General features: G+C 40.4%; 2 protein-coding genes across 2 annotated transcripts in view; one reads left to right on the forward strand and one right to left on the reverse strand.

Annotated features, from left to right (window-relative positions):
• The first annotated feature begins 78 nt into the window (after positions 1–78).
• Positions 79–22,256, forward strand: Ogfod1 (2-oxoglutarate and iron dependent oxygenase domain containing 1). The gene is made up of 13 exons (XM_027405616.2): positions 79–295; positions 2,030–2,175; positions 4,191–4,237; positions 8,958–9,058; positions 12,317–12,433; positions 13,510–13,601; positions 13,794–13,922; positions 14,312–14,425; positions 16,640–16,719; positions 16,972–17,282; positions 18,523–18,645; positions 19,118–19,176; positions 19,859–22,256. The coding sequence occupies exons 1-13, from the start codon at positions 142–144 to the stop codon at positions 20,018–20,020; spliced, it is 1,635 nt and encodes a 544-aa protein (XP_027261417.1). The 5' UTR covers positions 79–141; the 3' UTR covers positions 20,021–22,256.
• Bbs2 (Bardet-Biedl syndrome 2) overlaps positions 22,255–24,317 on the reverse strand; it is a 34,427-nt gene continuing 32,364 nt past the window's right edge. The window contains exon 17 of the mRNA XM_027405614.2: positions 22,255–23,618. Coding sequence (XP_027261415.1) covers positions 23,512–23,618 — 107 coding nt within the window. The 3' untranslated portion in view covers positions 22,255–23,511. The remainder of the gene's footprint in view (positions 23,619–24,317) is intronic.

The raw sequence follows: 24,317 nt of genomic DNA on the forward strand, positions 1-24,317 counted from the left end.
GGATAGATCCAGCCTCCTTATTCTTTGGTGCCTTCCCATTGGGTGATGCTGGGACTAAAGAATGTGGCATTTTGGGAACTGTAGTTTGTGGAAGGAAGTCGTGTGTCTGACGTCCCTGGCGTGGAACTGTGCTTGGTGAGGATGAACGGGAAGCGGCCCGCAGATCCGGGCCCCGCGCGGCCAGTGAAGAAGGGAAAAAAGCAGGTAGCGGCGGAGTTTTCGGACGCTGTCACGGAAGAAACAGTGAGGAAGCAGGTGGCTGAGGCCTGGAGCTGCCGGACGCCATTCAGCCATGGTAATGGGGTGCTGTGAGGGAGGAGCGGCCGCGAGAAGAGGTGTGGGAAGGACCATAGCCACTCCGACTACAGCCCCCTACTGCTGCTCGGTTCTTTCCCAATTCTGCTTGATTTGACAAGCCTGGGGAGGAAAATATAGGTCCGTGAGTGTGGGGAAGTAGAAGACATGTAAACTGAGGGTTGAGTTCTAGAACCAGAGGTCTGCTGATTGTACATTTTGGGCAATGCATTTAACTTTGCTTTAGCGTCAGTTTCTTTTATAAAGCGTAACTATTAATACTATTCCCTTCGGGAAGGTAGGATTGACAAACTAATGCTCGTAGGCATTCATAAATGTTTCCCCGGGAACCAGTAAATAATCTGGCAAGTGTGGCATGGCCATCTAACCTGAACAGATGTGGAGAGCTGCCAGAGAACTAGCACCTGGAGAAACCGGTTTTCACGTGCGTTGTTGTTGGGCTACCTGACACATGAAACGAAAGTATCTTGAAAGGAACCATCATTCCAGACTTAGCTACAAGTTATTACCTTATACAGCGTGAATCTGGCTGGGTGCGTCTTGAATTTTCTTCCCAAGTTTGCCCTGTTTTTGTTGTTGTTGTCTCGTTTGAGTGTTTTTTAAAAGGCGAATCCTGGACACTCTGTACACACAGAGAAAATGAGAACTTAGTGTTTAAAGTGCAGGCTGTGGACTCTCCACAGAGAGTTCTCAGTTTCCTCATCTGTTGCATAGGCATAGTCAGCATTATCTATTCCTCAGTTGTTGAGAACGTAATTGAGGTAATTCCTGTAAAGCACCCCCGGGTCAGGCTCTTACTAGGTCCGGCCGGATTGGTTGTAGTCATAGGTTGATAATCTAGTGGAAGAGAAATCAATAAGAAACCAACTGATATTCCTTTTTTTTTGTTTTTTGCTTGTTTTTTTGTTTTGTTTTGTTTGGGTTTTGGTTTTTTTTGAGACAGAATTTCTCTGTAGGTTTGGAGACTGTCCTGGAACTCTCTTTGAAGACCAGACTGGCTTGGAACTCAAAGAGATCTGCCTGCCTCTGCCTCCCCAGTGCTGGGACTAAAGGCAAGTGCCACCACTGCCTGTCAGTACTCCTTTATTTATTTATTTATTTTTTAATGCAGTCACTTCCTCCCCACAGGAAACTTGGGAAGTAAGGTCAGGATTAAAGAGAAAATGGCCAGCCAGTTTTGCCATTCTCGTTTAATTTGCTATTCTTGTTTTACTTTGCTCTGGAGAAAGTGATGAGTTAAGACTCTAAAATGCATTGATGCAAGAATCAGTAAGCTAACAAACTAAAAACAAAACAAACTAACAAAAACCAGGAGTTTCCATTAGTGATATCTCCTTCACTCATTAATGACTAGCATTTAAGCACAGTATCTGAGAAAGGTAGTCTTGAATGACTAGAGGATTGACAACTTAAAATTCTTCTCCGAATCTTTTTTTTTTTTTTTTAACAAATCAGAGTTTCTTTGTGTAGCCCTGGATGTCCTGGAACTAGCTCTGTAGAACAGGCTGGCCTTGAACTCACAGAGATCCACCTGCCTCTGCCTCCCAAGCGCTAGGATTAAAGGAATGAGTCACTACAGCCTGGTTCTTCCGAATCTTAAACTTTAAATATTAGGTTTCCCAAAATTCATGATTGTCTTCTTTTGTATTATGTTGTGCTACTTGGTATAATACAGAAGAGAAGAAAGACAAAGGTAATATTTTTCTTCCAACAGAAGCTATTGTCTTGGACATGGATCCTTTTCTTCATTGTGTAATCCCAAACTTCATCCAAAGCCAAGACTTCCTGGAAGGACTTCAGAAGGAACTTTTGAGTCTGGACTTCCATGAAAAGTACAATGATTTATATAAGTTCCAGCAGGTATGTATTCCTATGTCTTAGCTCTTCCTCCTCAGAAATTCCTTGGCTATAAAGTCTTTCATTACTGGTAGCTAGGCAGATAGCTCAGTGGGCTGAGTGCTTACTGCTCTTCCAGAAGACCCAAGTTCAGTTGTTCCCAGAACCTCATCAGGTGGTTAATGAACCTATATGCACATACCCACGATGAAGCAGATAAAGAATTCTCTTTGCTTTCTTTGCATTTCCCCTTTGATTTTATCAGGAATAAGAGAGTAACTAACATCTCATTCTTTTCCACTGGAGCTGATCATCTGGTCAGCTAATGGTATCCTAACCCAATCCAATTTGTAGACCTTGTACATATGATTGAATTATCCAAACTAAATATTTGAGTGACAAAACACTCGGAAAATTAATGCAAATCAAACTTTTATTCCAGTAAAGTTTACCAGGTAACAAAAAAACACAGTTATCTGCTTTTATAATTATGTCAACTTTTCAATCCTAATTACTAAATCTCTGATTACTAAATTGAGGTACCTGTGTGTGTTTGTGAGTGTGCGAGAGCGCGGGGCGTTCGTTTGTTAGGCAATGTGGATGGACATACATGAGTGCCATTTCTCAGACTCCATCCACCTTTATTTTGAATCAGGGTTTCTCGTTAGCCTAAAGCTCATCAAATAGGCTAGGCTGCCTGACCAATGAGCCTAGCACTGAAATAAAAAGCATATGCTATCCAGCTTTTTCTCTGTGGATTGTGGGGATTGAACCTAAGTCCTTGTGCTCACAAGGCAAACATTGCAATGACTGAGCCACTTTTAGACAGGAACTCTTCATGTGTATACTTTTTCTTTGCATTTGCTATAAATTTAACAGATAATTGAATCTCGAGCGCGAGTGCGCGAGTGCACTCGTGTGTGTGTGTGTGTGTGTGTGTGTGTGTGTGTGTGTGTGTGTGTAGTTGTTTTTTGGTTTTTTTTTTTGACACATGGTTTCTCTGTGTAAACCCAGCTGTCCTGTCACTCTGTAGACCAGGCTGGACTTCAACACAGAGATCCGCCTGCCTCTGCCCCCCCACCCCTGGTGATGAGATTAAAGGCGTGCTATATTTTTTAAGCACTTCAGTTATTAAGTCCTCATCAGAGTCCTGTGAATGAGATGTACTACTATTCTTGTTTTACAAATAGGAAACTTCAAAAGCTTTTCCTTCTGGATCATTGGATTTAATATGACAATAATGACAAAGCCCTGTTAAGTTTTTTTTTTTATTATTAAAATTTTTTTCAATTAAATACAAATTTAAAAGATCTTGCTCTAACTCTCCCCATTAGCTTCCATCCTGTTGTTCTGTTGCTTGCTTGTTTTTTATTTATTTATTTATTTATTTATTTATTTGTTTATTTATTTTTTGAGACTAGGTCTCTAGATATAGCCTAGGCTGGCCTCAAACTGACACTTCTCCTGCCTCTACCTCCTGGGTGCTAGAATTACTGGCCTGTGACATCACACCCACTAGCATGGTTCTTTTAAGGGCTGTCCAAACTGCTTCATCTTTTCCTCTTACCCTCCTGTAAGCATGCTTTATCACTCTTTTACCTCTATCACTACACTTATCAAGGTAACTCTCAGCCTCCACATTAGTAAATAAAGCCTTCACTTGTCATTCTTTGACCTTTTATGAGACTAACAATACCTACTATGCTACAAAGACATATAATCCTTGATCTTTTAGAAGCATTTGCACTCTTCCTTCCTAGAGACATATTTTCACTTTGCTTTCAGGATACCATGCTGTCTTAGTTACTTTTCTATTGCTGTGAAGAGACACCATGAGCAAGGCAATGTATAGAAGAAAGCATTTAATGGGGGCTTACGGGTCTAGAGGGTTAGAGTCCATGACCATCATAGTGAGAGCATGGCAGACAGGCAGACAGGCATACTAGAGCAGTAACTGAAAACTACTATCAGTCCTCACTGTTCTTTGCATCCAATATGCTGTAATAAGGAAATCCTTTTTTTTTTTCTTTATGATCAAGTCTGATGATTTGAAGAAGAGAAAAGAGCCTCATATCTCAGCTTTAAGGTAAGCAAGTAATTACATTCGTTGGGTGCCGGCTATATGTTGGGCAGAGCACTACGTGCTTTGTTAGTTCATATAGTCCCTGTTGACACTGCATTTGGTAAAGAAGAAAGAAACCCTAAGAAACTAACTTCTTCAAAACAACCCAACAAAAATTGAGAGCTAAGATAGAAATCTAAGCCTTGGATCACTTGTTTGATGATTTGATCACCCTCCCTTCATCCCTTCTTTCCTCTTTCCCTCCTTTTCTTCCTTTCTTTTTTCCCTTCCTTATGGACAAGGTCTCCAGCAGGTCTAGGTCAGTTTTGTAGCTCGGGTTGGCCTGAAAGTCACAGAAATCCTCCTGCCTCAGATTACCAAGTGCTAGGATTACAAACATGAGTCACCATGCCTAGCTTCAAATTCTTAATAATAAATGTTTTGCTTTGTTAGTTGTGATGGAAACAAAGTAACAATGGAGGTAGGATTTATGTTCATAAACCCAAGAAGTACTGAAAATTAAAACTCAAGTATAGACAAGCTAGATACATTTTCATTCTGTTGCATTCCTTTAGAAGATGGTGTATCAATCCCTTAAACGTATGCATTTAAAAAATTACTGTGCTTATGCCTTGCTTTGCCTGCATATGCCCCATATGTAGGCAGTGCCCCTGGACGTCAGAAGATGTTGGATCCCCTGGAACTGGAGTTACAGATTGTTGTGAGCTGCCATGTGGGTTCTGGGAACTGAGCCCAGGTTTTCTGCAAAAGCAGCTGATGGTCTTAACCAGAACTATCTCTCCAGACCTGGAAGGATGAACAGTTTATAAAGTAATTGATTGTGACAAAACAAAGAACTACTCAAAGATTCCATATAAGAAACTGGGCAACCATGAATATGTATATGAATTTTAATAAACAGAATAGTCGCACTTTATTTTGTCAATTCAATCATACTTTTTAAAAAAATCTCTAAAATCTAAATGTCCTCTGTAGTTGCTATTTTGTTCTAGTTTAACTAGCAATATTTTCTCCCCTTGGGGGATATTTAAGAGGATAGTTATTACAATCAAAGGCATCTTAGATCATTGGAATATGCTTTTCAAAGGGAAGGAATTGCTACAAACATAAACTGTATATGTCCTTGTATGAACTGTAACACTTGGAATAGACTAACAGGATTACAGAGATTTTAAAAACATTTTCCTTTTACTTCTTTGGGACATTTTTTCTATAATGAGCACATGCTTTATAATAGCCTTTCTTCATCTATCTGCAAAGAGTTATTTTTTTTTCTCTTTTCTTTTTCATCTGAAACACTCCCATATATGATAGCAGCCTGTTCAGGCTATTTCTTTCTATCCAGAAGTATTGCTTATGTGTTAACTCCAACTCATATTTCATACTAATTTAGACTTGAGACATTTTATCATTAGTCCAAAACACTCATCATCTGTGACTGAGTGTCATGCCATACTCAAAAGAATCACAACTAAATATTATGAAAGCTGGACTTGCTTGACCATTACAGAAAATGGTCTTTTTATTTGCCATGTGTATTCCTGGTGTTCTCACAAATAAAATTAAAGATGCCAAGGATGAGAAAAGATAGAAGCCTGTCCCTTTAATACTTCATAGTGTGTATAGAAAGCAGCTTTCTGTAGAATTAGTTTTGGAAGTTGACGGTAGTAGTTGATTTATCAGAAATATTTATCCCTACCCTTACCCCCACCATTGTCTGAAGACCCAGTGTAGTGACTGGCTGTCTTGGCCGATTATGCATAATTGGCAGTTGTGCCTTTAGACATTACAGAACACTTCTGGGGTTGTCCCAGCCAAGCACAATATCTTCATGTACATAATTTGATCAAATGTAAATCTTTTAAACATTTGGATTTGGGTGTGTATTTTATTTATTTATTCATTTATTTGGTCTGTTACTGTGTTTTTGTTGTTGTTGTTTTCAGATAATATTTTAGTATGTAGCCTTGGATGGCCTGGCACTTACAGCAATCCTCCCTCCCGTCTTACCCTCCTTAGTACTGGGATTACTGTTATGTACTACATACCCAGCTAAACATTTTTGGGTTGTTTTTCTTTTGGTCTTTCGAGACAGGGTTTCTCTGTAGCTTTGGAGCCTGCCCTAGAACTTGCTCTGTAGACCAGGCTGGCCTCAAACTCACAGAGATCAGCCTGCTTCTACCTCCCAATTGCAAGGATTAAAGGCGTGCCCCACCACCTCCCAGCCCAGCTAAAAGGTTTTTTTGTTTGTTTGTTTGTTTGTTTGTTTGTTTGTTTGTTTTTTGAGACAGGGTTTCTCTGTATTGTTGGAGCCTGTCCTGGAACTCACTTGGTAAACCATGCTGGCCTCAAACTCACAGAGATCAGCCAGTCTCTGCCTCCGGAGTGCTGGGATTAACGGCGTGCGCCACCAACGCCCAGCCCAGCTAAAATTTTTTAATTATCAAAGTTAACATTATTTCAGAATTGCCTGGCTGAACATTTATAACTTGTATTAAAGAGACTTCTACACAAAAGGCCAGCTTAGTTTATAATGAACATCTGTGGTCATCTTGTTGATTGTTGTGTGATTAATTTAGTATTTGTTACTACAATTTAAAGTCATTGTGTGGGCCAGTGACTTGGCTCAGCTGGTAAAGATGCTTGCCACCAAGACTGATGACTAGAGTTTAATTCACAGTATGCATGTGGTTGAAGAAGAAAACTGATTTCTACATACTGTCCTTACCTTCACATGTGTGTCATGGCATGTGCACACACACACACACACACACACACACACACACACAAATAAATTAAGTTTTAGACAGGTCATTTTGTGATCTCCTGCAGCTGCTCACCCAAGTGTTTATTAAATAGCAATACTAGTGTTACTGGAGCCGTTAGCACTAACAACTTGACTCTAGACCCAGCTTCTTGTCTGTGTGAAGAAAGAAGTGGCATAAAATACATCAGATGGGAAAATGAGTTCATTCACAGTTATGTCCCAAAAGTGGAAAGCTATTCTCAGTTGCATTCTGCCCTCCCTATGGCACTGTTACATTTTTAGAAAGGATACAATAAAAAGTCTGGAAAGATGCATATATAGATTTAACCGAAGCTGGATTTAGGCAGTTCAAAAAAAAAAGCCTAATTTCAGTCAGGTAGTGGTGGCCCACACCTTTAATCCCAGCACTTGGGAGGCAGAAGCAGGCTGACCTCCACAGAGTTAGTTACAGGTCGCCAGGGCTATACAGTGAAACCTTGTCTCAAAAAAACAAACAAAACAAAAAAATGAAAACAAAAAAATTCCTGATTTCAAGAGCACACGTGCATTAGCGTTGTGTATTAGTGCTTATGGTACTGAGATTTATGACAGGAAATGCATATTTGATCTTAGTCTCTATTGATGGCAGCAAGCTCCTAAATTTAGAATTTAAGTGTTGAGATTAATAAAGGTGAATGGAGAATCTTTTGTTAGGTAAATGACTTTTGTACCATACCTGAACGTACAGTAATGGACAGCCTCCAAAGAGTTGGGGAAGAAGGGACAGTTGCCAAGAAGATAACTCAGAGTGTTACAGCTCTCAGCTCTAACTCTTATAGCCTCCGGGAAAAATGAGGAGGGTGGTAGCTGAGGTAGGAGGATTGCTACAAGTCTGAATCAAGCCTAGGCTACATCGCAGGACCTTGTTTCAAAGAGAAGAAGGGTTTACAGTTGGCTGGATATATCCCCAGTCTCCAGTATTTTATTTAGTCGACCTTGTCTATGTAGCAAAGCATCCATAAGTTCCTGAGGTGCCAGGGAGCTGAGAAAGAGGTTCTGTTTCTCTCCCTGGGGCTTTATGCTGTGAATCTTTTATATTTGACTGTTGAGTCACTTAAAAAAGTTATTGTTTTTGTGTGTATGTGCCTTAGTTGAGTTCATGTGGGTGTAGACACCCCTAGAGGCCAGAGGACATTGGATCCCCTGAAACTGGAGTTACAGATAGTTGTGGGCTTCCTAATGTGGGTGCTGGGAACTAAACCCAGATTCTATGCAAAAACAGGAAGTGCTGTTAACCACTGAGCCATCTCTCCAACCCCTGAGTTGTGCCATTTTGTAATAAACTGGTAATACAGTAAGTAAAAAATTATGTAACCAATGGTACATTGTGAGGAGGGTGTTGTAGGGACCTCCTGATGGTATACCCCGTCAGCACAACTCACCAGCTGGTCCTCTCATTGGGTCTGAAGGTGGGCCAATCCTGGCAGACTGGACTCTTAATCCTGTGGATAGTGTAGGAATTGAACTGAGTTTTAAGGTGTCCTAATTGTTTCCAAAAATAGGTAGGTAACAGAGAAAAGCCCACATATTTGGTGTCAGAAGCAAAATGTGTAAACAAAGCGATATTTTTCCCATTTACTGCTGAGAAGCCTGTCTGAAAATGAGTGAGTTGTAATGTGACAGTTATGTAGTGACTGACAGCAAAGGTCAGAATGCTGGTGTGGGAGAGCAAGTCCGCTAGAGAATGAAACCCAGAGACTTAGAGCAATCGCACTGTGGTAGCAGCAGAGTTACATTATTTCTCTGGGAACTGGATACCATGCAGATTTAAACTGGAGCATCTCTCAGGGTCCCATGAATGAAATTTGAGAGCAGGTCTGTTGAATGAACTGTGACCTTAAGAGAGCATAGGATGGCATGTCTCCAGATAGAGCCCATGCTGTCGCATAACAAGTTGTCTTTTGTTCATACTTCTAGGAAACTTATGTTTGAAGATTTTCGGGACTGGCTTTCTAAGGTTTCCAGCATTGACCTAGAACCAACCATTGACATGTCCTGTGCTAAATATGAATTCACTGGTAAGGAGGATAAAGCCCTGCTGTCTAAAGATTTCAAGGCTTTAACCCCACAATGATGAAAAAATATCATCAGTGTACCAGGTAGCATCGGGGTCTTCCTAGTAAGGATTCAGCTCCTATGCAGAAATAGCCATCATATCACAAAGGATAAAGTAGTATAGTAAGAGAGCAATTGATCATAGTTTCAGAAAAATTCTCATATCAACTTGCACACAGTATTGTAAAACTCAGAAGGTGGCATTGTAAATTCTGCCCTTAGATTTCTAAAAGTTCCCTTAATGCTGATTTTCCTTCTTTTTGTTTTGAACTTATTGAGTTAATTCAGAAAATGGACCTTGTAAATAGTAATAGTCCCTGTCTCCTGCCTTCCCTCTTCAGAACTCAGAAATATGCACTGGAATATGTGTGTCTTTTTATATAGAAGGAAAGGTTGCTTGGTTTTGTTTCACTAAATTTTGATTCAGGTTTGCTATCTTGGGGAAATCTAAGCTGGTAAAATGTTTTAGAGATAAACTTAGTAATACGTAAGAAAAACTGCTATGTATCGTTACTCCTCTTTTCTTTTCTTTTCTTTTCTTTGAGACAAGGTCTCACTCTATAATTCAGGCTGGTCTCAGTCTCACAGAGATCATCTGCCCATCCTCGTGAGTGCTGGGATTACAAGTGTGAGCCACCACATCCCCTTTTTCTTTTTCTTTTTTAATTTGAAGTTATTTCAAACTTAAATAGAAGTGGCAGGCATAGCACAAATAATTTGTTTTCCTGCTGTATTTGAAAGACAGTTGCAGTTCTGGTATTCCATAGGCCTGAACATTTCAGTCATTCTTCCTCCTTCAGAGTGAGAAAATTAACAGGCTTGTGTTGTTCCCATATAGTTCATAGGCCTTGGTTCATCTGTCACTATTTGGTCCTTGATGCAAAAGGATCTAGTTGAGGATGCCACACTTCATTCACCTGTCCTGTCTGTCGAGCTCCTTTTAGTCTAAAATAGCATCTTGGTCTCTCCAGGACTTCCAAGATCTTGATGCTTCAGAAGACTTACAGGCAGTTATTTTTTAACAGCTCCTTCAGTCTGGGCTTATCTTGTGTTCGTTGTGATTGGGTGATCCTCCTTGGGAGGTGCATTTGGAAGGAGTATATAGTAGCTAATGCTGGGCTTTCTTTTTTCCCAGTCCTGCTAGATGGTTCAAAGTGACTCTGTCACATTACTGGTAATGTTGCCTTGGATAACATTCTCCATGATAGTGTCAGATTTGTCCGTTGCTTTGCTTCTCCTGTCAGTGTACATATTGTGGCAGATGCTGTTGCTGTTTGTTTTGCTGCTGGAATTGAACGCAGGGCCTCAACTTGCTAGACAAACACTACTTCCAAGCTGTATCTTCAATCCTTTTTTCCTTTTTTTTTTTTTTTTTTGAGTTAGCATCTAAGTTGTCTAGGTTGCCTTTGAACAACCCACCTTGTAGCCCAGATTGGCCTTAACCTTGATTCTCTTGCTGCAGTAGCTAGGATTTTAAATCTTTGCTACCAGACCTGACTATAAGGTTTTGTGGGAGTCGAACCAAGAACTTGCATATACTGCTTTGGGAACCTATAATTATCATTTTTCTCACCAAGCTTTGCTTCAGTTATTTTCACAGGTAATTTTCATATTGCTAAATTACTGCAATATAAGTTGCCAAATGATGATTTTTATGGAATTCATTTCTTCTGCTTTCATCGGTTGTCATTCCTCTGTAATGAAAATTCTCCCCACTGCTTATTCATCAATTTACTTATATCAGTATGAATTTGTAGATTACTATTTATACAGTGAGCTATTGCAATTGCTGTTATTATATTGAGGCTTATATTGTCTTTGATTTGATTGAGGAGAATACTCTAGAGCTGATCTGGGGCCCTCATGCTATGTTCTTATCATTCTTCATTTCCTAATTTCTGCAAAGCAGGATTTTCAAGGCATGTCTGTTCTTTCCCATGCCAGGTCTAGAATGACCTAGAGTGCATCCTGGTTCCTTTTAGTGAAGAATGATACTTGAAAGTCAAGGCCTGGACTCAGTCTGTGTCACTAGAGTGTCACCTAGACCTTTTCAGTAAAAATACCAGAATGTGTATCTCTACATATACACACAAATATATACACATAACTGAATTCATATTGCTTTCTCCACTGCTAGTTGAATACTGCAAGGCTTAGTTTACATTTCTTTTCCTTAACCATAAACCTTCTTCAATTATACAACACCTAGCTCCCATTATCTTCAACATACTTCTTGGATCAATCCCATCATGTATAAATGGTCCCAGTTCACTGTAGCCTTTTGCCCTGTACCATCCTGCATAGATGCCTACCTTGCTTAATCCCACCAAATGGCTTTAGAAAGTTAGGTTAGGCAGTTAATGAAAACAAGAACAAAGGAATCAGGACAGTGTGATGACTTGGTTCAGTGGGTTAAATGCACTTGCCACCAAACCTGACAATCTGAGTTTGATTTCCTGGGACCCACATGGTAGAAGAAGACCAACTTAAAGAACAAAGGGATCCATTTATTTATGAACAGTGAGATTTGTTAAGGCATTCTTTGGAATAGCCAAGAAATACAAACAATTTAATAAGTAATAGAAATGCAATTAGAGAAAAGGTAAATTTATAGTCTATATAGTACTGTACAGACATTGAAAGTCATATCTAGGGTGTATATTGATATAGGAAAACATTCACTTTGTAATTTTAAAGAAGTCAGCCTACAACCCACAACTATATCATACAATTTCTTTAAGTGAATATACATATGAGGGGGAAGTATTTTTAAAATTATGGAAAAATAGTGTTAGTAACTATTGTAGGTCTGTGTGTATTCATTGTGTTTAAAGATTTCTGTATTATATGGGTTTTATTACTACATTTACAAAAGAGAAAAAGTGTCATTTTGAAACTGCAAGACAGTTAAATCTGGGGCTAGTGAGATAGCTCAGAGGTTAAAAGCACTGGCTGCTCTTCCAGAAGTCCTGAGTTCAATTCCCAGCAACCACATGGTGGCTCACAACCATCTGTAATGAGATCTGGTGCCTTCTTCTTGCATGCAGGCATACATGAACGCAGAATGTTGTATACATAATAAATAAATCTTTAAAAAAAAAAAAGACAGATAAAGCTGGAGTTGACATTACAGATGAATATCTGGGGGACTGATTGAATGCAGAAGCAGAGAGCAGCTACTCCGTGTACAGTGATCTAAATTATGCTTTCAATGATTGCAGATGCTCTGCTCTGCCATGACGATGAGCTGGAGGGTCGCCGGATCGCTTTCATTCTGTACCTGGTTCCATCCTGGGACAGGAACTTGGGGGGCACCCTGGATCTTTACGACACTGATGGTAAAATGCACATTTACCACCTTCAGTAGCCACTCCTGAATTCCAACCAGCTGCCTCAGGATCACCATTCTGACATATAATGTGTCAAAGGAGATAGAAACCATGTGGTAGGATTCAGCTGGGTGGTAGTGGTACATGCCCTTAATCCTACCCAGCACTCAGGAGGCAGAGGCAGGCAGGTTGCTGTGAGTTCGAGGCCAATCTGATCCACAGAGTGAGTTCTAGGACAGCCAGAGCTGTTACATAGAGAAACTGTGTCTCGAAAAAGCAAACAAAAACTCCAAAAGAAAAAAGAAACCATGTATTTGTCACAGTGACTACACAGGTAGAATCAATGCTAGCCCTAACAACCACTTCTTGAAATTGTATTTCAAATGTTTGTTCCAGCAAAAAACCTGATTAAGATAAGAAGTAGATCTTGTTTTATGTCCTGACTGTGGAAGGGCAAAAAGTATACCAAGCTACTTGTGCCTGTGAATCTGCCAACAGCAACCTGTCTGATATGAGCTCAGTTTTTTCTATAACTCACCACAGGTTGACTAGGAAAATGAGAAGTTAATTCAGCTCTCATCATTAATAGATGGACGTAGAATGGCCCATGTATATATAAAGTAGTCCTTCAACTGAGGCCTTGCATGACTGAGCTACCTGTGCCATGGTTTGTACGTGCAGAAGTTAGTCAATGGATAACAATTGTGTTAGACATAGCTTAAAGAGATACAGGAGAGTGATGAAATAGAGACTTCTCGTGGTCCTTATGCCTTAGGACTTTCCCAGCTACCCTCTTGGTTGGCCTGTGTCTGGCACCTATATCCTTGATGATTTTTCTTTTCATTCATTCTGGATTTTTAAAAAATAAAATAAAATTCCAAAAGCAAAATAATAATAATAATAATAATAATAATAATAATAATAATAGACGGACAGTGTGGTGGAAGCAATGTCACCTAGCATACTAGCAAGTTTGAGTGAAACAGGTAGAAGGGAGTATTTAAGAATGTCAAGAGCTAGATGAGGAAGCCTGAAAGTGTTAATGATAATAAACCTGTTTATGGATGTCTTCTCTCCTGATGCAGAACACTTTCAGCCAAAGCAGATTGTCAAGTCTCTTCTCCCTTCATGGAACAAACTGGTTTTCTTTGAAGTATCTCCAGTATCCTTTCACCAGGTAAATACTGTAAGACAAATCTATAAGCATGAAGGGTCAGGGATCTTGCTTTCTGATCACCCACCGTCTAAGTATGTCTCTCACTAGGTTGCTTTCATACCTACCTTCATGGATTCTCAAGTTAATGTGCTTTAGATAGTGTCTTCACTCTTCACCCTTTGTGTTGATATGTTGCTGGTCTTGCTCTTGCAGGTGTCTGAAGTCCTGAGTGAAGAAACATCACGTTTATCTATAAGTGGCTGGTTTCATGGTCCTTCGTTAACCAGGCCTCCCACCTACTTTGAACCCCCGATCCCTCGAAACCCTCATATCCCACAAGATGTAAGCATAAATTATTTGGATTCTTATCTTACGTACTGAGCATGTGCTACTGAGATTAGTGTTTTTTCTGATTTTACTATTGTGAGGACCATGTAAGCTGACATGTATTTTGCAGTACTAGAAATTAAATCAAGGACCTTGCATATGCTAACAAAACATTCTACCAATGAACCTATTTTTCTGATCTTAAAATTAGACCTTGCCAATGGCTGAAACTGGACTTTGAACTTCCAATTTTTTCTTAGATAGATTTTGATAATGTTTTTCTCAGAGTTTACTAGTACTTTAGACTTGAAAGGAGAAATGCAAAAAGTGAGGATTATGGAATGGTATAAGAAGAGAAGTTATAGATATTAATGGATCTCGTGTATCTGCTACTTTTTTGTAAGCATGAAATTCTTTATGAGTGGATCAACCCTGCTTATCTGGAAATGGATTATCAAATGCAAATTCAAGAAGAATTTGAGGAAAGGTCTGAAATTCTCCTGAAGGAGTTTCTTAAGGTAGGCCATCACAGCCTATTTTATATGTGTTGTATGATATGTCATCTTGCTAAAACTGACTGCACTAAGAGTTGTTTTCCTTCCTAGTTAGATGTTTATGTGATTTTCTTCAAATCAAATGCACAAATTGAAATAATAAGCATTGCTGTCAGGTGTGTGCGTGACATCTCCAGGACTTTGTGCCTCTAGGGTTTACTTTTTTGTTTTATTTATATGTATGTATGCACACATACATGTTGGTGACCAAGGAGGTCAGAAGAGGGTATCAGATGCCCTGGAACTGAAGCTACAGGTGGAGGTCCTCTGTAATAAGCACTTTTAACCACTGAACCATATCTCCTGCCCAGCACTATAATGGTCAGTGTACACACACAGACACTTCTGCCCTAAAAAGGGCTTGGTACCTAGCTTGTTTTCTTTCTGTTCATTTGATGAATATGGTATTTGTTAATTTTTAATGATAGATTGCTCCTTATAGTGATCTAATAGTTAATGTTTGACCATGAGGCAACCTGAGTAGAAAGAGAGCTGAAGTCAGAAGTCATGTCCTGGCTCAGGTTTCCCTACCTGAGCAAATGACCACACTAGGTATTTATTGTATTGTTGGTTGGGGTAGGATGATACCTGCCTTGGCATTTTTGCAGAGTTGTGAGAGCTGTGTGTGAGATACCACAGTGCTTCATAAATACTGTGGACTCACATTCCTAAGAGCTCACATTCCTAAATTGGAGGGGTTATGTAAATTGTTAGAATTTTATAGCTAACATTGAATATTACAGAATTTGAGAGGCATTATACTATTACAGAAATGATAACATCTAACAACTTTCCGTAATTACATTTCCATGGGATCCAGTACCCTCTTCTGACCCCCATAGGCAATGCACAGATGCTTGGACATGCAGACCAAATACCCATATACATATAATAAATATTTAATAATTTTTTAAAGTAAAGTCCCTTGTGGATCTATTTCAATAGAAAGCCAGTTTCTTATGTTTTAATTGACTGAAGCTCAAATCTAATTGGTCTTAATAATAAAAACCCAGAGTCAGATATCAGGGTAAAGGCTGAAAGATGAGAGACATAAAGGAGCCAGCCACTAGAGAGACTTTTTAACTCTACCGACCAAATCCTTATACCAAAGAGCTAAGTTTCTGTCTCCTCCAGCCTTATATTCCTCTCTCTGCCCAGCCATATCACTTTCTGTCTCCACCTCCCTAGTGCTGGGATTAAAGGTGTGTGACTCCCAAGTGATGGGATCAAAGGTGTGTGCCACCACTGCCTGGCCTCTAAGGTTAACTAATGGCTAGCTCTGCCATCTGATCTTCAGGCAAGCTTTATTTGTTAGAGCACCAACAAAATATCACCACATTTGACTATTCAAACTTTAAAAGCTTATTAAATGAAGGGGCCAGTCTGGGGTCAAGAGAGTCTGTATTATTGTGCATTATAGTGCCACTAGCTAATACAGTTTAACTTTTCCTCTGACATCCTAAGAGTCCAAGAGTTAGTGCCCCTAGGAATTTGAGATTTAATGATTAGCGATTTAACATATGCTATACAACCCCTAGGAGGTGAGAAAATGGTTCATTGAGTAAGACCATTTGTTTCACAAGCATGAGGATCTGAGTTCAAATCCCTAGCACCCATGTGTTCATGTGTTTGTTTTCTGGGGCCAGAGACAAGAAGGTTATTGGAATTTTTGGCCACCAGCCTAGTGGGTGGATAGTCAGGGAACCACAGGCTCCAGGTTCAGTGGGGGACCTGTCTAGAAGACACATACACATATGCATAGGTACATGCAATCATGTGCACACACTCACATATATCACATACATATATGCAAAAAAAAAAAATTTCAAGTCAGGATTTCTCTGTGTGACATTCCTGGCTGTCCTGGAACCTAGAACTTGCTGGCCTCGAACTCACAGAAATCCACCTGCCTCTGCCTGCCCAGTGCTAGGATTAAAGGCCACCACCACCACCTTGCCTAAAAATTCTTTAATAATAAATTTACAAACACTTAAAGGAATAGCCCAATGCTTCTTAGCTCTCTTAGCTGAAGCTGCTCTGAAGATCTTGTGTGTAAGAGGAAATATTCAAATGGACCTCTTAGGAATTAGCCAGCTGATATTCTGTAGAGTAGCTTCTCCTTCGAGAAGAGTGAGGGAGTGCACAAATTGCTAACTTATTTATTTGCTTATTTTCCAGCCTGAGAAATTTGCAAAGGTCTGTGATGCCTTGGAGAAAGGAGATGTGGAATGGAGTAGCTGTGGTCCTCCAAATAGAAGGTAGAGGGGACCATCATAGATGGTTCCATGTCTATTCAGCACCTCCCTTTCATCTGCATAGCTCATCTCCATTAGGACACTTGCCCCAACACTTAGTTCCCCAGGATATGTTGCAGCAGGTCCTAGCAGTGTCTCATCATTGTCGTAAGTTGTTCCATCCTTTAGAGAGAAAGGTTCTAAGCTAATGACCAGCTTTGATTGCATGGGTAATCTCACATTGGGACTGAAGAGCTTGCCATTGCTGCTTCTCAGGTTTTATGAGAGAGCAGAAGAAAGCAACCTCCCTGATGTACTGAAGGAGTGCATGGGCTTGTTTCGCTCTGAGGCTCTGTTCTTGTTGCTCTCCAACTTCACTGGCCTGAAGCTCCACTTCTTGGCCCCATCAGAAGATGAGCTTGAGGACAAAGGAGACGGGGAAGCCGCCTGTGCTGCTGATGGCACTGAAGAAGGGACCAGCCAGAGCCCCTCAGAGCCCGAGAATAAACAGGCAGCTGTTGGCAGCCACAGTCAAGAGAGTGGTGAACAGGCAGATCCGGAACCACAGGAAGATGAAGCAAAGAAAGGTAAGTTGGTGTGAGAGCTCCCCTTTAGTTTTACCTGAAACCATTCTGCATTCAAATGATTTATCCTTATCCATGTAACAAATACTTCCAGAGCATCTACTGTCCCACTGTCTCTGCCCCAGGAACAGGAGAACAAAACAAAGTCAGTTGTCCTAGATCCTGAGTTCTTCTAGGATATGGCAGAGATCACATCTATACACAGATGAGAGTGGAGAGAGAGAAATCTGTTTACGTGCGCTCCATCCCAGTGTGCTCACTGGGGGCCCCAGGTAGACACTGTGTCTAGGTATCTATAGCTGACACAAATAAATGGGGATGGGCTAGAAGAGAAGGCTGAGAGGGTCCACAGGAAGGAGCTAAGCTGGGTCTATACCAAGAAGCAGTGGAGTCCCCAGGGAATCCATCTTAAACTTTAAAGTGTTTTGTAATCTTGTGGTTCTTGTTTTTGTGGCACTGGGAATGGAACCCAAGACTTGACCATGTGAGATAAGCACTGTACCACTGAACTGTATCCCTAACCCTTGGATTTTATGAAATATTTTTGTGCTCAAATCGGAGCATGATGGTATATGGTAATCCCAGAATTCTGAAGGTTGAGGTAAGAGAATTGCATGTTCAAGGCCATTCTGGGCTTTGTGAAGACCCTCGCTCTCAAAAAAGGAGGGCAGCAAGTGGGGCTAGGAATATAGCTCAGTGGTCAAGTGCTTGTCGGGCATTCTTGGCTTCTCAGTTTGATCCTTAGCCACACCCAAAAGACAACAAGAAGATTTAGTAATCAGTCTGTCTATCTACCTTTCACGTTTTCTGCATTGGTGATGACATATGAGTTTCTTCTCTGCAATAAGATTAAATAAAAGTATACTTTAGGTTTATTTAGTTACTGATTTATTTTGTGATTGAATCTGCTTCTTCTAAAATGTAAGAAATTGAAACTTAGGCAGGTTTGGTGGCACACTTGTTTAATCACAAAATTCATTTTGTAGAGGCAAGTGACTTGGTGGTCTATATAGTGATACACCATCTCAGTAGAGAAGAAGAAATTGAAACTCAACATTCACCCACTAAATAGTAAGACTGCTGATTGTCACAAGACCTTATGGTAGGCCAGTAGGCCAGCTGAAGGATTGTGGGAATGGTTTCCATGTGATGTCCTATCATCTCTAATCAGCATTCCCTTGTATTCAGACATCTGTACTAAAGTTGTAAAACATTTGCTAGCCATTATTTTGTGTTTTCTTAGAATCAGGCATTCCCACTTGCCAGGGGGAGCTGAGGCATTGGAAGACTGGTCATTACACTTTAGTCCACGACAACAGCAAGACTGAATTTGCTTTGGACCTGTTTCTGTACTGTGGCTGTGAAGGTAGGAAGAAGCAAGGCAATGAATTGTCTCCTTAGTCCAAGAGGGACTCTCTCCAGCTGATCCAACTCATAAGTACTTCCCTGTGCCCACACTCTCACAGTTCTAAAGCATGTTGGGGAGGATCATGAATTTCAGTGTCCCCAAATCAGACTTATATATGGGTAGGGAAAGGTAGACCACACCTTATTTTTTCCCTTAATCTCCACCACAACTACAGGGTTTATATATTTTTTTTTAATATAATTGCCCTTGTCAGTACATCTAACATTTAATTCCTTTAATTTTCTCATTCAATGTTTATTAGTAAATCTGTGTTCCAAGTTCAGCTGTTTGGGAAATGAGGCATTTAAAGGAAAGGGAATCCAAAATAGCAGATACTAAATGCCAATACATAAGTCCCAGAGCCCTTGCTGTTCAGTAAGTAGTCAGTCTTGCAGTGTGAGCTTAGTGCTGTTTGTCTTTCCCTTGTCAGGCTGGGAGCCAGAATATGGCGGCTTTACTTCCTACATTGCCAAAGGTGAAGATGAAGAGGTAAGTGGTTTCTTTCTCATAGCAAGTTCTCCTTTCTAACACTTGAAAAAGTTCTGGTCTAAAGACACCTGATAGTTTATTTACTTAATGGTTTGGATTTTTATTTATTTATTTATTTTTTTGGAGGTAGGGTCTCAATATCTGGCTCAGGCTGGCCTAAAACTCACTATCTCATGCAGGCTGGCCTCAGACTTTCCACAACAATATGCCTGCCTCCACCAAACAAGTGCTGAGATTACAGGTGTGAGCAAGTGTAACTGGGAAGAAACACAAAATTTATTACCTCAGCCAGTGTTTTTAGCTGATAAATCCACATTGGTCTGCCTTGCAGTGGTTCTAATTTTACAAGAAAATACTCAGCTTGCAGTGAAGCTTTGAAAGGAAAATCACCAAGTCTTGTTCTACCTTACTGAGAACCTATGAGTTAAGCTCATGCCCACTAATCTTTCCAGGCAGTAGGGAACAAATGCATTAGGCAGAACATTTCTGAGTGTTGCTAGTGAAGCAGAGCCTGTTGGAAATATCTTGACAGAGAAAAGCTCATCTCGTAATGAAGAATCTTTGAAAGGCTACCTCATCCCCAGCTTAAATACTCTTGTGGAAACCACCTGTGGAGAATAGAATGGTTGCAGAGCTAAGAATGAGCTCTACGTTCTGATGTGTCTCACGTTTCTTATTTCAGCTGCTCATAGTGAATCCAGAAAACAATTCCTTGGCATTGGTCTATAGAGATAGAGAAACAATGAAATTTGTGAAGCACATTAACCACCGAAGCCTGGAGCAAAAGAAAACCTTCCCAAACAGAAGTGGTTTCTGGGACTTTGCATTTGTCTATTATGAGTAACAGGACTGGGCAAAGCCAACTAGCATCACTTCATCATGCTGGGAAACCTGGAGTCTTCGTGGAGTGAAGGAAGCATGCAGAGGCTAAGGCTGTCCTTACTGGCTATGGTAGTGCACACCTGTAGTGCCAGCCTTGGGAGGCAGAGGAAGGAGGACCTCCAGTTCCAAGGTCAGTGTGGTCTTTACAGTGAGACCCTGTCCCATAACAAAACAAATCTGGGTCATCCTTTTATGGAACTCAGGATTGTCCTCAACCTAGACATTGGCCTCCCGCTATGTCCATATCCCTTGTTTTTTTTAAACCCCCCTCCCACTCCATTGAATTCTTTTCTATAGTGACTGCCTCAGCAACTTCCTTCTAACTTTAGTGTTTTTTGTTTTTTTGTTTTTGTGGTAAAATATATAATAACATAAAATTTAGCAGGGTAACTTTTTTATCTTTTGGTTTGAGGTTGTTTTGGTTTTGATAGGATTTTACCATGTAGCCCAGGCTAGCTCTGAACCACTGATTCTTCCACCTCAATCTCCAAGTGCTGGAATTATAGAGCCACCATGCCCACCAGTTCTTGCATGTATAGGCCAGTGGAATTGAGCACACTGACAATGCTCCAATGCATCCATCACTGCCATTCTTATCCACTGTTTTCTATATTGCCATAGTGAAATTCCATGCCCTTTGGACAGTCTCACTTTTTCCTGCCCCTGCTTTGCCCCATGGAGCTGTGACATAGCTCTTCCCACTGGTGGGTATACACAGTGGCTGAAAGATGTTCCCAACACACACACACACACACACACCCGTGTCCTTTGCTGCTTTATCAATTTCTGACTATCCTTGCAGGTTTCAGTGGGGACTTTACTTATTAGTAGGAAAAGCAGTGGACCTGGATGTGGAGACTCAGACCCAGACCTTGCTACACCTCCAGTCATTCTTACTTTCTTTTTCTTTGTTTTGTTTTTTTGTTTGTTTGTTTGTTTTCTGAGACAGGTACTCACTCTGCAGGCCAGGCTGACCTTAAACTCAAGGCTCCTATGTAGTAGGATTACAGCAGTATATTACTATATCCAGCTCCCTTAGTTTTTTGTGTATTCTCATGAATGGGGGAGAAAGAATGAGTTTAGCTAACATTTTGTCTGTGGATTGACTCCAGGAAAACCCAGGGGAAAATGCTAGATAATGAAAGCATCGTGTGAGCCAAAGCATACATCTCTTAGCATTATCCAACACCAGCCAGCCTTTCCAGTTCTGGAGACCTATGTCTGAATCTTTTTTTTTTGAAAGATTTTATTTATTATGTATACAACATTCTGCTTCCATGTATGTCTGCACACTAGAAGAGGGCACCAGATCTCATAGCACATGGTTGTGAGCCACCATGTGGTTGCTGGGAATTGAACTCAGGACCTCTGGAAGAGCAGTCAGTGCTCTTAACCTGTGAGCCATCTCTCCAGCCCCTATGTCTGAATCTTAATCTGTCTCCTTTATCTCCATATGCTTATGGTCTGTCACCACAGCAGGACCTTTACAAGACTGAGTTGAAATGCCTGAATGGAAAGAACCCTGAAGGGTCCTTGTGTCTTTGCAGAGCCTCCAGGCCTGCAAGAGCAATAGGACCTGCGGGTTGCCTCTTGCTCTGATGACACAGTTGCTTTTCTTCATTTGTCATGTGCCACATCATTGATGTTTCAGTGAGATGAATGGCGTATGACAGTGGGCCCGCAAGAGCTGAAAGATTCCTATACTCCCAATCGCTCGTGATCATGGTGATGACACCTTTGCTGCCACTCCATGAGAGTACAGCACATGCAGCTGTGCAAAGAACTGTTAATAGCAGGTCACCATTTTTGTGTGCTTGTCACACACTGCCTGCACAGAGTGCACTGGTGCTAAGGCATTAACTCCCATGTGGCTTCAGGCAGGTTCTTCACAAGGTATTCCATGGTTTGGGGGGCTGGCATTTCTGTGCATATTACTGCCGCTGAAGACCACAGTAGAACAGAAGAGAAGAACAGCAGAACAGGGGGAAGGCAGTGATGATGATGACAATCCTAAGTGTGTGGGCCTGAGCCAGTGTGTGTGTCTTAGTTTTTAACAGAAATTTCAGAAAGTTTTTTTTAAAAAGATTTGAAAATAACTTGAAGGAAATATTTTTGTACAGTTATACAATGTAAAGTGTTATAAGTCAAAATTGTAAAAATTATAGTTTAAAATAAAGGAGTTCTATCACATAAGCTAAGGCTATTGAATATAGAGTATTTTTAACATGCTGTACAGGTTGGAAGCCTGAAAGCTTCCGCCTTGTTTGTCCAAGTACACTGTCAGATATGTACAATGAGTTTGCCTCAGCTCATTACTCTGCTTCATTCTTGATCCTAACTGATTGATGCTTTGGGCATAGGGCAAGCATCAAATGTGGACTCTTAATACCTCATCCTGATAAAAGCTCTGCTACTTTCTGTGTAACCAATGACATGTTTCTTTTAGTTCTTAACAGTGAGCCTCTAACTCTTTATTTTATTTATTGGTGTATACCCCAGCTCCCCAACTGCTAAGATTACAGAAGTACACCACGGTGTCCAGCTGTGAACTTCCAGTTTCCTGTAATTCCTTTACCTCAAGGTGGATTTCCCTCCAAAGATAACAGCTTTCTGTCTTTTCAGACTATATAAATATGCACGGTCATTATTGAGAAATTAAAACAATGTTGAAAAGTACAAAAATCAGTTGAAATCTCATCCTGTGACAACCACTTGTTGCTTGAGTATATCAACGTGGCTACCCTGCACTGTGTCAGGAAGTATGATTCCTCTTTGTTCTCTCTTCCCTTTCTCTTGTTGGGTAGATACAAGGTCCTAGGGCAGCCTTGCAGGCAGGGCCCTAAAGCCACCACTACATACAAGAATGAGATGGTTCCTTAAGCAAGTCTCTTTCAGGGACCTTATGAATGAAAACAAGCAGCCAATGGTGCATTTGGAGATCTGTATTGCAGCTAATGCCACCCTGTTAGACCACCTTGAAATGTGTTTTTCCTTAACATAAACTTGTTTACACACACCCTTGAAATTTTAAATTTCACAAAATAAAGATGTTTTGTGCATTTCTTTATGGTAATTTATAATCAACAACAAGGACCAGTATCTTTTATTTTTAATGAAAAAGTAAATACTCCATTTCAAATTTTAAATTTCAATTACAATTTCAAGGGGGAAGGAGATAAATTCATATACTAACTTCATATAAAAAACCAAGCTACACTCTGATACCCTGATATTTTAAGGTAGTCATACCATTTCATACAAATCAGCAGTGGTACTATGGATGTCAAATAAAAGGAGACTTTGACTGTCAGATGGAACACCTGTCCTTAGTCATAGGTTACCATAGTTTTCATTCTTAGCAGCCTGGATTCACCAGGTTGTGACTGTGAGCAAATCAGCCTGGATTTCTAGACATAACCTTTTCCAGGAGCTTCCTTCCTTGGCTTTGCTCTCCTATGAAGAAGCAGTCCCCACCCTCATGATTCTGAAGAGTGTGTTGATATTGTTGCTTCGAATCGCATCCCGACAAGCACTGATTACCTGGTTCTTCGGTTTTCCAACTGTGTAAGAAAAAAAAAAAAAACCTCATGTCAGTGTGTCCCAAAAGGGAAATTAGAAGTTAAAATCAAGCCAGGCATAGTGGCACACACCTTTAATCCTAGCTCTTGGGAGGCAGAGGCAGCCAGATCTGAGTCTGAGGCCAGCCTGGTCTACAGAGCAAGTTCCAGGACAGCCTGGGCTACACAGAGAAACCATGTCTCAACCAAAAACAGAAATTAAAGGCAAGTTTGAAGACAGCATAAAACCAGGGTAGAAAAGAGTTGTATGAGTTACATATACAAATTTTACTAACTTGTTACCTCCTAGAAAAGACAGAATTTATTACAAACAAACTTGGAGATCATCTCAAGCCAGAAACAAAGCAAGTTTGTAGAGATGAATCAGAGCTCTCTCATTCCTAGCAAAGACTCAGGGGTTGAAGCACTGATCCAAAACAGCAGCAGCTCTCTGGCTGTATTCTGCTTCATGTGGGTTGGCCTATGGTTGTCTACACTTCCAAAATGGACACTTGCCTCTTTTCAGTCTTTTTTTTTCCTCTAATTTAAGACTACTTACTTCCTAAGGATTATAAACACTTAAGTTTTCTCAACAGTGGTTCTCAACCTCCCAATGCTTCCACCCTTTAATATAGTTCCTTATGTTTTGAGCCCAAACATTATTTTCATTGCTACTGCATGGCTAATTTTGCTATTATGAAT

The sequence above is a fragment of the Cricetulus griseus genome, chromosome 3, assembly GCF_003668045.3.
Source record: "Cricetulus griseus strain 17A/GY chromosome 3, alternate assembly CriGri-PICRH-1.0, whole genome shotgun sequence".
In the NCBI taxonomy this organism is placed as follows: Eukaryota; Metazoa; Chordata; class Mammalia; order Rodentia; family Cricetidae; genus Cricetulus; species Cricetulus griseus.

Excerpts from the sequence above, each read along its gene's own strand:
- Ogfod1 (XM_027405616.2), top strand. The coding sequence starts at position 142 with ATGAACGGGAAGCGGCCCGCAGATCCGGGCCCCGCGCGGCCAGTGAAG. Across the intron at positions 13,602-13,793 it reads CTCCAGTATCCTTTCACCAG|GTGTCTGAAGTCCTGAGTGA; the intron begins GTAAATACTGTA and ends TTGCTCTTGCAG. Across the intron at positions 17,283-18,522 it reads GGAAGATGAAGCAAAGAAAG|AATCAGGCATTCCCACTTGC; the intron begins GTAAGTTGGTGT and ends GTGTTTTCTTAG.